The following is a 12,498-nucleotide window of genomic DNA, read 5'->3' on the forward strand; positions in this document are numbered from 1 at the left end:
CTCAAAATGAAAATATACTGAAGCAATTGTCAGTTCAATTAATTGCAAGAATATCAATTCACAATGCTAAAATAAGAATATTAATAAAATGCAATTTTTTGCCATCATGTCTGTATATGGCACATATATGTGCCCTGTAAACACACCTATATGTATACATTAGGCATATCTTTAACCCTACTTGTCTTAACTTCTGTTTGATAGCAACAGTGTGTGTTATAAGATCTATGTTTTAAAATGCTGAGACCAATTAATTGGTAAATTTTAGTTTGCAATGGATTTTCTTTTAAAGGGGTACCATATAATTAAAAAATAAAAGCAAATAAATTTGAGGGGGGAACATAGCCTTAAAAATTGTATTTGGGGAGAAAGAAGGAAAAAAGGAGGAAGGAGGGAAGGAAGGAAGGAAGGAGGGAAATGACCCCAACACACAATCTGATTAATATCAAGTATAACACCTATATAAAGGCAAAAAGTTGAAGTGCTAATGTAGCCACACTCACCCTCTCTCGGCTACTGCTGGGACTGGATAATTTGGATAGTAGTGGAAGAGACCAATGTACTCTGTAAAATTTTTAGTACAAGCAATTAATTTGATATGAAGCTTTAGATACTGTAGAAGAGTTGGCTTTATGAAGAAGAGAAAAATCTAACCACCTTTTTAAGGAGATATGATTGATACATTCTAAAGGATGAATTCCTTTGCATGCTTTGGGTTCTATGGGCATAGGAACCGGTAAAAATTAACTATAACTCTATATAAAACATAAATTAGTGAACTTCATATCTTAAAAGATATTCGGCTTACATTACAAATTGCATTTTTCAATTGGGTTTATTTCTCCGATTCAGTTCAGGTCCAAGCAGAACTTCAGGTGTGCATTGATTTTTCTTAAATTTCGCTGAAAGGTGAAGGGATGTATGTGCTCCTGGTGCATGTCTGTGTGAGAGTAGGGGGAATGCTTGGGATGTTGCCACCTCTCTGCTTTGAGTACTGATTCACATATTCTGTACAGTTAAACACTTCCATAGGATAAGAGATGTTTGAAATCCTCTGTCAGTCACGGAGAGGGCACTAGATGTCAAGATTGAGACCTTTCTTCTATCAGGGGAAAATATAAAGATGAATTGTTTTGAGGGGCTGAGTTAGAGAGCACCCAAGCTCAGTGATATCTTAGAGAAGGTTTGCTTCAGAAGGTTGGTACCTGTCCAGGAGGACAAGAAAAAGTTTTCATACAGCTGCAATATTTAGGTAAGGAGTTGCCCCGTGCCAGCTGGTATATATGGTCTGTCCTTCTTCACTGTGAGGGTTAGAACTTGGTAAAGTGAAAAAGAACGGTGGAGTCCTTAGGAATTTAGGATCAGTCAGTCTCACAGTAGTCTCATTGTGTGTTATCAGTGGCTCCACATTTGGCTTTTCAAAATTCTAGGATTTTAGAAGATCTTCAGGCAATGGAATTAAACAAACAAACAAAAAGAAAATTTTGAACAGATCCTAGAGCACTGTATACTACCATAAAGAAGTTTTAAACTGGAATATAGACAATTTTACCCCTTACATAGATAGAATGAGTAGTCAACAAAAACCTTTTTTGAAAAATGGCGAATTTCCAGGTAACAAACTTGTAGAAAATAATCATACAACAAGGTTACTTTATCCAATAAGAATGCTCACCGGATAGCCTAAGAAGAGCATAAGAGCAACTCACCTGGTAGTCTATAGTCCTCTAACCAACTTGTCCTTTTACCACGATACTCCTAGGAAAGAAGATAATTCTTAAAAGGAAAGCGTCCTTAAAAGGAAATCTGGCAAACCATGAGGCCTTTCCAATAGCAGGCTGAACTTCCTCTCCCTAACTGGCAGTATTTTCTTCAGGGGACCACCTGGGACAGGTCTATTACATGCACAAACCTCCTCTCCCCCCTTTAAAAAACTCTTGGGGGACTGACAAATTTCCAAAAGCGTATTAGACAGGAGCCCAGAGGAATTTTATCACAGTAAAACTACTCTGTATGAGACCATAATGGTGCAGACATGTCATTATACGTTTGCCCAAGCCCATAGAGTGTTCAATACCAAAAGTGAACTGTAATACTGACTGTGGACTTTGGGTGATTTTGATGTGTCAACGTAGGTTCATCAATTGTAACAGTGTCCCACTCTGGTGAGGGAAGTTTGTAACAGGGGAGGCTGTGCATGTGTGGGAGCAGGGGATTTATGAGAAATCTCTGTACCTTCCCCATAATTTTGCTGTGAACCGAAAACTACTCTAGAAAAATAAAGGGTTAAAAAAATAACATTAGAAGGGTGAGTCACGTGAGCTATCTTGGCCTTCACTCAACCAACAAAGGCCATTATAAAGAGAATATTATTATTAGTCCTTAATAATGAAGACAACTAATCAACATCTAAACTAAGAGCAATTTAGAATCTCTGACGTTAGGAAGCAGATGATTCAGATATAACAACACGAGGCACAAAGTAAAAATGACTTGTTTTGCTTGGTTTGAAGGTAACTGCTTAGATGTTAGAAAGGGCAAATCAGTACCATTCATTTTTTGTTCACCTTGTATATGGGCTGGACCATTGCCAGAAATCTGAATTCTTGGGAAAGCCACTTAAATCTTCGAATAAATTGAGTCGATATTCTAACTTACTCTGATGGTTAAAATTTAAAATCAGTTTACTACAGTTGAGCTGATCTTAAAAAAATATCAACCTTTGGGAAGAAAGAGGTAGAAGGAAGTCTAGATTAATGGAATTTACAGTTCAGTCACGGTGAATTTAAAAAATATTTTCCTTTCCATAATTATTTTATGTTCTAAATGAGGTAAAATTTATAAAATCTGCATTAAAGTCATGTTGAGGGCACTCTGGTGATCACAACGATGAGGTTTATTTTTGTCGACATGTCAGAGGGAAACATTAATTGCTGTGTGTCAACTGTGAACTTCATACTACACTGTCCAAGGATAGACAATGGGTGTCACCCTGTTAGAGAATCCTAACAAAAAAGCCATATTCAGGGAATATGAAATTGGCCAGCCTTTCAAACAGAGATGTGCTTAGGACTTCCCTGATGTGATGATAGGTGTTTTCGGTTACAACAGACAGGGCTGATGTGAAACACAACCCTTTCCGGCTGATCCCATTTTAGAAACATGTGGGCGTGCTCAGTTGCCAGGGCATGGAGCACACACGAGTGAATCAAGCTAAAGCATTAGAAATTACTGACATACAAGATCAAAATAAATAAGACAAATTGAGCTGTTCTTTACACCTAGAATGTAAATTGCTGAACATTTTTAAAAGGTAAAGGTGTTTAGCACCATGAATTGTGATGAAATCCCATTTCTATCATTGTGGCAGAACCGTACGCAGCTAGGAAGCTAGAGTGACAAGTCTGAGGCTTTGATGTTAGATTTCGGCTTCAAAAATAGAAGCTATGTTGTAATTTTAGAACAACGGGATACATAGCACAAATGCAACTGGTAAAACATCTCTTCTTCGCTTTTCGTCTCAGGCGGATTTTCCTGAATGGGAGGCAGTGGCTGTGGGGATGCTTTTTGGTAGAGGAAATCCAAGTCCTAATCCTTTTGGCCTCTGCAGGGCTTGAATCGGCTCAGCGATCCCCTTGCCATCTCGTCCGAGACCTGACCCAGGTGTCCAGCCCATATTCTGAAGCATTCGATTTCCAATGTTGTTTTCTAGGATTGGCTGGGCGTTTTCTCCTACAAATCCTGAAATTAGAAAATGACAAAAAAAAAAAAAAACAACCCCCCAAACCACTGTTATTTATGAACACAAGTGAAGAGCCTCTTAGGCTAAGAAAACCCCATGTTCCTAAGTTTTTCTTTCAACCAGGTACCCGGGAGGGTTGTTGATTCACCTTTGGATAAGGAGCTTGCTGTAGTAGAGGGATCAATGGAAAAAGGGCCTTGGTTAGTTTCAGCTCTACCACTTGGTAGCTGATTAAGTTACTGAACCTCTTTGGGGCTTCTGACTTCTCATCTGTAAAACAGGCATAACACAAAGCCATCAAAACTCAACTACCAGGTCCTATCTTGTGGTTACTCTTCCTTGACAATTAAAGAGGTGATCATCAGGCAACTAACATTAGAGATTGTGCAGGAAGAGAAGGGGTGAAAGTATTTTAAAACCACCTTTTAGTGAGAACATATTCAGTACGGGCTCCTGTAACGGGGCTTCCCCAAAAGTCTGTTGTAGAGCTTTAAAGGATATAGTATTTGCCCACCATTCTGTCCTGAGGGCTCCAGGGATAAAGACCTTTCCAAAGGTCTGCAGGATGCCTGTGGCATACCAGCTCAGTCCTGGGTCCAACATGTTTCTGCTCTGAAATGTGGGCTGTGTTTTCCTAGACAGTCTGAGGGTTGAAAGCAGTTGTTGACAAAATCACTCACTACTCTCCAAGGCTTGTGGGTCAGATGTCTCTTTGGTACCAACCCACGTGCTCCCTGCACCCTTTCCCATCATCCTCCGTCTCTCCTCCCTGATTTGGGATTATGACAGCACCTTCTACCTCACCTCACCCCGCCAAATTTGGGATTCTCTGTCCTACTTCTCTAAGATTGTGTTTAGGATGGTGATACAAGGCACAGAAGGCTCCTTAAGCACCAGTAACAATAACAAAAAATATTATCTATGGGACCGCAGCATATAGAGTTCTATTTCTTGACCTGGGTGGTGGCTACACTAATGGCCAATTTATTATTGTGTTTTAAAACTGTATCTACACATTTCTATGTATTCTCTGGTATAGGTATCTCACAGTAAAAAAATAAAATAATAATAAAGAAAAGAAATGTCAGGGTTGAACTAACAGTATATTTAATCTGGTAATTTGTATCTGGCTTTCTGGGGAATAGCGAGTGGGTTGTTCCTTGTGATTCAAACTTACAGAAGGAAATTGCAAATAGAGATGAGTTTTATAACCGAAACTGATGAGTTTTATAACTGAAACTATAGAGTAATCATCAGTTGATTTTTGCAAGACCTTTACCAAACATTTTGATATTCTCAATCTTCAGTACATTTTCTGACTGAGAATAGAATACATTGTTGCCATTTGCTGACTTCATTACAGGGAGTGAGAACTGGGCTACCACAATAATGAGTTGGTTTTGGATTTGTCAAATTGGTTCTTAGCTCATTGAAACAAGTATCTTAATATGTAATAGAAAAAACCGGGCTTCCCTGGTGGCGCAGTGGTTAAGAATCTGCCTGCCAATGCAAGGGTCACAGGTTTGAGCCCTGGTCTGGGAAGATCCCACACGCCGCGGAGCAACTCAGCCCAAGCGCCACAACTACTGAGCCTGCGCTCCAGACCCCACGAGCCACAACTACTGAAGCCCGCGCACCTACAGCCCATGCTCTGCAACAAGAGAAGCCACGACAATGAGAAGCCCGTGCACCGCCACGAAGAGTAGCCCCCGCTCGCCGCAACTAAAGCCCACGTGCAGCAACGAAGACCCAACGCAGCCAAAAACCAAACAAGTAAATAAATAAATTTATTTAAAAAAAAGAAAAAAAAAAGAGAAAAAACCTTCAACTGCGAACAGCTCGAATGGCCAAAGACTGTACCAAAGAAAAATTCTGGACTAAGGTTATTTACTGCTTGACAAAGGCAAAATATACATACACAGAGATTTTACGTATATATTTAAACTACATAAAAATATACATATAAATACTTATAAAATATAAAAAATGGAACTCTTAATTACCAAAACAACAAAGAGAAGCGTTTTGTCAGAACTCTTGTTTAATATAAAAACAAAAAGGCAAAGTTTTTTTTAAAGTTTTTACTTTGTAATTACGATAATGGTGACAACAAAGACAGACCACCAAGGCATCTAACTGTTTTCCGAACAGCTGCTGCTCAGGTGTGTCAGACTAAATGGTGTACTAGCATTTTGTCTTATATCCCTAATTTTTTAGCGATCACCATGAATTAATTTAATTCCATCTATAAGCTAAGATCAGATCAGAGGGCTAATGCTGCTTTAGGTTACACATCTATTTAATCATATTTTCAATACAAGAGCTTTCAAAGGTTCAAGTTTAAATTTTAATATTTAAGAAAAAACATGAGGTCAATTTAAAACATCTCTGCACAAATTGCTAAATTGCGGTCAATTCTCAGTTCGAAGTGAATAGTAAATAACTGATTCACTCTTGTAATTTTAAAATGTTGGTGTTTCAAGCATGGTGGCCTAGCAGTGGCCACCCTATTCCTCCCATGCTTTTTTGTCTATATTTTTAATTGAAGTATAGTTGATTTACAAGGTTGTGTTAGTTTCCGGCATACAGCAAAGTGATTCAGTAATACATACATATATATACGTATATGTATACACATATATATATATTAAATATTCTTTTCCATTATGGTTTATTACAGGATAATGAATATAGTTCCCTGCACTATACAGTAGGACCTTGTTTATCTATTTTATAAATAGTTGTGTGTATCTGCTAATCCCAAATTCCTATTTTATCCCAACCCCCTATCCCAGTTCCCCTTTGGTAACCATAAGTTCATGCTTGGTTTTTATACAGGCAGAAAAGAATCCATTCTCTCTCTTTTTAATGCTGGTTTCATTTCTCTTCGTAACAAAAAATAAAATAAAGCATTATCTTTACAGTAAAAAAAAAAAAGAATATTTAATTTCTCAAATGTTAAATCTTTCCACACCGAAACAAAGATGCCATAAACAAACAAAAAACAATGGCTTTTCTATACAACTTAAAAAACAACAACAGATACTTCACTTTTCATGGGAAATGATTCTAGAGTGAGATCTATTATTGGTCGCTCATCCTTTTATGAGATTAAGACATGGGAGTGGAACAGCTCAGTCTCAGCACAGCATCCGACAAACATCATTTCCTTTTCTTTTGTTCCTAGCAGTGCTAAATCCTTTAAGTCCTTTCCTGGGAGGCTCTCCTCCTGCTTGGGCAATTTTAGCAACACAGAGCCTCCTAACCCTTCCGCAAGCCCTGCTCCCAACCCCTTTCTCTGGATCTCTTACATCTATTACAGCTGAGTCGGTCCTTTCCCTTCAAATCTTCCAAAGTGTATTGTGGATGGTAGTTCACTGGTGTAATTGGCTCAAGAGATGAAAATCTTGTATCGGTCTCTTTTAGCTGCTAATCTATCCAGCTGACTGCAAGCCTAATTGGCACCTTGTTTAGTCATTTGGCTCCTAAAGTGTTGTATTGATGTTGGATAAACAGCCAGTGGAAGGGGAGGTGACACATGCTGCTTCCCACATAACAGCTAGTGCGTTGCTTCAGTCCCGACCCTGTATTCAGAAGGCTTTTAATGGTTTATGTTCATTCTTTCTTCCCATCCATCCTCTTTCCCCATTACTTTACTAGCCAGCTGAAGGGCAGGATTATTGTTATTATTATATGTGACGTTATTAGAATTGCAATTTATAATACTGTCCTCTGTTCTCAGTAACTAATTTAGGGACACGGGTTTTTGAGTGCTGTTAAGAAAAGAAACAGCATTGAGCACAGTTTGGGATGTGAGAAAGTGGTAGCTGTTACTACTTTTTGTCAAATGTTTTAATTATTTCTTAATATAGAAAAGCCTAATTCAGACCATTCTACATTTTATCTGCAATATTTCAGACATTTTTCATGGGAATTTTGTTAAATAAAATCAGTTCAAATAGATAACTGCTTAAAAATACAAGCCACTTTTTAGAAAATGAAAGGTAAAACTAGTTTCTTGGTTTTTTTTTTTTCTTTTTTAAAAAATTAAATTAATTAATTAATTGGCTGTGTTGGGTCTTCCTTGCTGCAGGCGGGCTTTCTCTAGTTGCAGTGAGCGGGGGTTACTCTTTGTGGTGTGTGGGCTTCTCAATGCGGTGGCTTCTCTTGTTGCGGAGCACGGGCTCTAGGAGAGTGGGCTTCAGTAGCTGTGGCTCGCGGGCTCTAGAGCACAGGCTCAGTAGCTGAGGCACACGGGCTTAGTTGCTCCGCGGCATGTGGGATCTTCCCGGACCAGGGCTCGAATCCGTGTCTCCTCCATTGGCTGGCAGATTCTTAACCACTGCGCCACCAGGGAAGCCGTTTTTTTTTTTTTTTTTCCTTAAATGATGAAAACTTTGCATAGTAGGGACTGAAAAACATGGTCAGTATTAACATGTCTGGAGAAGGGAGTGTTTTGGTTTTTTTTTTTTTTTTTGCAGTACGCGGGCCTCTCACTGTTGTGGAGTCTCCCGTTGCGGAGCACAGGCTCCGGACGCGCAGGCTCAGCGGCCATGGCTCACGGGCCCAGCCGCTCCGCGGCATGCGGGATCCCCCCGGATCGGGACACGAACCCGTGTTCCCTGCATCGGCAGGCGGACTCTCAACCACTGCGCCACCAGGGAAGCCCGGGGAATGTTTTTATTAAAACACTGAAGGCACACAGGGATGTTTGATGCTATAATATGATCAGGACCATTTATGGTCTACCTACTACGTACCTGGCAAGTGGTTTAATTGCTAGGTGTGTAACATTCATTATCTCCATTCCTCATAACAGTTGTGCAGGGGGGAATTATAATGGGCCTCAGAGAGATGAAGTACTTGACCATTACCACATCCTAAGCTAAGATTCAAACTTTGGTTAAGCTTACTCTTAAAGCCTACACACTTGCCATTACCTACACTGCCTCCCTATGAGAATTAATGGCAAATAAACAATTTTAGTGGAGATGATGCTCCAAACCATTAAAAAAAATTAATTGGGTTACATATTAATTGCAATATTAACTTCTCTCAATTTGCATTTGGACAGTATTCAGCATAGTACACACATTGACATACTTGGATAACTTAAAATATAATGGTGCAGCTCTTAGAGATTACCAGTGCTTCTGTAGCCATCATTTCTTTTGATCTCTGTAGCAACCTGTAAGGTTATTATTGACTCCACTTACAGAAGAAACTGAGGTTTAAAGAGGAAATGCACCTGCCCAAAGTCAACTAGTCAGAAAGTGCCCCAGTTAGAACTTGAATTTAGGACATCTGAGTCTTAATGTTACCCTTTCACTGAACATTGATCTTAAAATATTCTAGCACCATTAGTTTCTATTATTAGTTTCTTCTGCCACATTTCCCCAAATGACTGAGATTTTAATATATCCATAAATTTCAAACTCCTGGAAAAAAAGTGCTACACTAGCATAGCAAGTCTGTTTGAAGAGTGTTTCAACTTTCCTGAAATACCTCAAAATTCCCTTTGTTTGTTATTAACCCAGCTACTCTAGCTTTCTTTGGCTGATATTTAAATGACAATTTATGTTTTAGTTGTATTTATTGTAAACAGCATATACTGAACTTTGTTCTTTTATTCATTATGATAATCCTTGAATTTAATTGACACATTTACTCCATTTACATTTATTGTGATTACTGATATATTTGGATTATTTTTACACTATTACTTAATGCTATTTACCTTGCTTTTTCTATACATTTTTGTTTCCTCCTTTCTGGCATCCATTGCTTGCTTATACAGCTTGAAAATTACATAATATATTTCTATTCTTTTAATGATTACTTTTAAACGTTAACATGCATATCTGACTTATTATTCCCTCATATTTTACATATTATTGTTGTCCAGAGTTTTAGCTCCATCTTACTTTTATACACCCAGATTAATCCTCTTTATGGTCATTGTCACCATCATCATTATTACTTTTATACATTCAATGTAAGTTTAGCTTTATGCATGTTTAACAATTTCTTTGCTCCCAACTCCTTCTTGATTTTTATTCTTTTTCTTTTTTCATGGATTCCATTTTCTTCTATATGAGTTATTGAATTTAGTAATGATGGGTCTTTACCAGAAAATGTCTTAATTTCATCCTCACTCTTGGGAAATAATTTAACTGGACAGAAAACTCTATGATGATTCAGTTATTTCATCTCACACTTTGAAAATATTCTCTAATTTTCTGGATTGCACTGTTCTTTCTAAGTTTGTTGCCAGTGTAATTTCATTCCTACGTAGGTTATATCTTTTCTCCTTGGTTGCCCTTAAGTTCTTCTCTTTGTCTTTGGTGTTCTAAAGTTTTATTACAGTGTGTCTAGGTATGACCTTATTTATATTTACAACTTCTCGATAGACTTGTACTTTTTGAACATGAAGATTCAAGTTTTCTTCATTTTTAAAAATTCTGGCATTTTCATTGAATTCTTTCAACATTCTCCCGGAATAGTGCACTTCCCTATTCTTTCTACTTTTTCTGGAAGTTCTATTGTATTAGACATATATTGAACTGCATGCTCCTTCAAGTTCTCTGGCTATTCTTTCATATTTTCCATATTTTTATCCCTCTGTGCTTCTTTTAGGAAGTTTCTTCAGATCGCTTTTAAAACTCACTTTTTTTTTCAGCTGTATCTAATGTGCTGTTCAACTCATCCAGTGAGTTTGTAATTCTCAAGATATTTTCATAATAAAATAATCTCAAATTTCTACTTGGTTCTTTATCACATCTGTCTTTTCTTTTTTCAGTTATTCCCCTTCGTTCTGAATGTTTTAATAACGGATTCTTTTAGTTTTGGTTTGTGAGGTCATCTTCATAGGTTCTCGTGTGTGGTGGTTCTTGAGACATGGGGTCAAAGGTGTGTACCTCTAGAGTGGTTTTGCACTTGCTTCAAAGACCAGTTTTTATGCTAATTTTTGGCTTGGTGTCATTTTAAACTAGAAACTCATACGTGAAGTTAGGCTCTTGGTTACAAATCTTCAGAGTTTTCTACTTGGAGCCTCGGTGGAAACCAGATTCTTAATTTTCCTGTGCTTGTGGGTGAGTTTTGTTTCTAGTCTGCCCTGTCCTGAGGATAGAGCTTATCAGACGTTCTGGCTTGATAAGGAGCCTTACACAAGCTCCCCGGCTTGCCTCTCTTTCCACGAGGGCACTAACCAACAAGCCTCAAGGCTTCCGAGACTGGCATAGGCATGGGGGTGCTTGGGGCCATTTCTCTCGTTCTTTCCTGCAGTCTCAGCTATGCATCTAAAGGAGATGGTTTCACATATTATTCAGCATGTCCAGGTATTCTGTGGTTTGAGCACTTTCTCATTATTTAGTCTTTCATACTGTCAGGAACAGCAATTATTTTCTATCTAACATGTGTGCTTACCTTCTTAAGTGTTTCTTGTATCATATGACAGTGGAGAGCTGTTTAAGACTCTACTGAGACACATGACTGAAAGGTGGTTCATATATCCAAGAGGGAGAGAGTTACATACTTCCTAGGCTTTTGCAATATGTTTAGATATAGTTTGGTTTCAAAATGAATAACAACAATTCCCCCCCCCGCCCCCCTCCCCCACTAAAGTCTGCCTGTTTTAAAATCCTGGAAGAGATAAGATAATCTACAATGGTCATACAGATCCAGTGACAAAAGAAAATAAAAATAAAAAAAATAGGGGACTTCCCTGGTGGCACAGCGGTTATGAATCCACCTGCCAAGGCAGGGGACATGGGTTCGATTCCTGGTCCGGGAAGATCTCACATGCCACGGAGCAACTAAGCCCATACGCCACAACTACAAAGCCTGTGCTCTAGAGCCCGCGAGCCACAACTACTGAGCCCATGCGCCACAACTACTGAAGCCCGTGTGCCTAGAGCCTGTGCTCCGCAGCAAGAGAAGCCACCGCAACGAGAAGCACGCACGCAGCAACGAAGAGCCAGCACGGCCGAAAAAAAAAAAAGAGGTTAACATGGTAAATTTAAAATATATAATTATTGATAAGATAAATTTGGACAACTGAAGAGACATAGCACCTTGAAAAGGAGCTTCGTTACATCAAACATTTCCTGATTATGTTCAGTATGACTTAAAAGCACACCTTTTAGAAACCTTCACCCATTACGATTTACAATCTGCCTTTATTGCCTTCAGTCTTCATAAAGATTATTTTATTATTGAAATATCGGTAGGATGCAGAGGAGAAGTCACAAAAAGCTGTGATGTAACCCCTTGCTAAGAACTTGCATGCCCACAAAGACACAGTTATGCTGGAGCAGTATCTACACTGAGATATCGAACTTCTAATTTAAAATGTAGAGAAGAAAGTCTACTACTTATGATAAATACTTTCCCTATGATAATATTTCAATAGAAAGCAAAATAGTAACAGCAAATACTAATTGTGGATAACAATGAATTTAGTAATACATAGTGGACAAAACATTTTTTAAAAAATGTGGTAGGGCTTCCCTGGTGGCGCAGTGGTTGAGAGTCCGTCTACCGATGCAGGGGACACGGGTTCGTGCCCCGGTCCGGGAAGATCCCACAGGCTGCGGAGCGGCTGGGCCCGTGAGCCATGGCCGCTAAGCCTGCGCATCTGGAGCCTGTGCTCCGCAACGGGAGAGGCCACAACAGTGAGAGGCCCGCATACCGCAAAAAAAAAAAAAAAAATGTGGTAGCCACAATATCTCAATAAACATACTTAAATCTTTTTAGTA

The 12,498-nt window shown here is 38.7% G+C and overlaps 1 protein-coding gene across 2 annotated transcripts in view; it reads right to left on the reverse strand.

The window, feature by feature from the left end:
* Positions 1–2,501: 2,501 nt before the first annotated feature.
* The window catches only part of GPATCH2 (G-patch domain containing 2), a 174,217-nt gene continuing 164,220 nt past the window's right edge, over positions 2,502–12,498 (reverse strand). For both annotated transcript variants that reach the window (XM_082857831.1, XM_082857832.1), the window contains exon 10: positions 2,502–3,741. In XM_082857831.1, the coding sequence (XP_082713957.1) occupies positions 3,521–3,741 (221 nt within the window). In that variant the 3' untranslated portion in view covers positions 2,502–3,520. The remainder of the gene's footprint in view (positions 3,742–12,498) is intronic.

This window comes from Leucopleurus acutus (genome assembly GCF_964270905.1).
Source record: "Leucopleurus acutus genome assembly, chromosome: 2".
Classification (NCBI taxonomy): domain Eukaryota; kingdom Metazoa; phylum Chordata; class Mammalia; order Artiodactyla; family Delphinidae; genus Leucopleurus; species Leucopleurus acutus.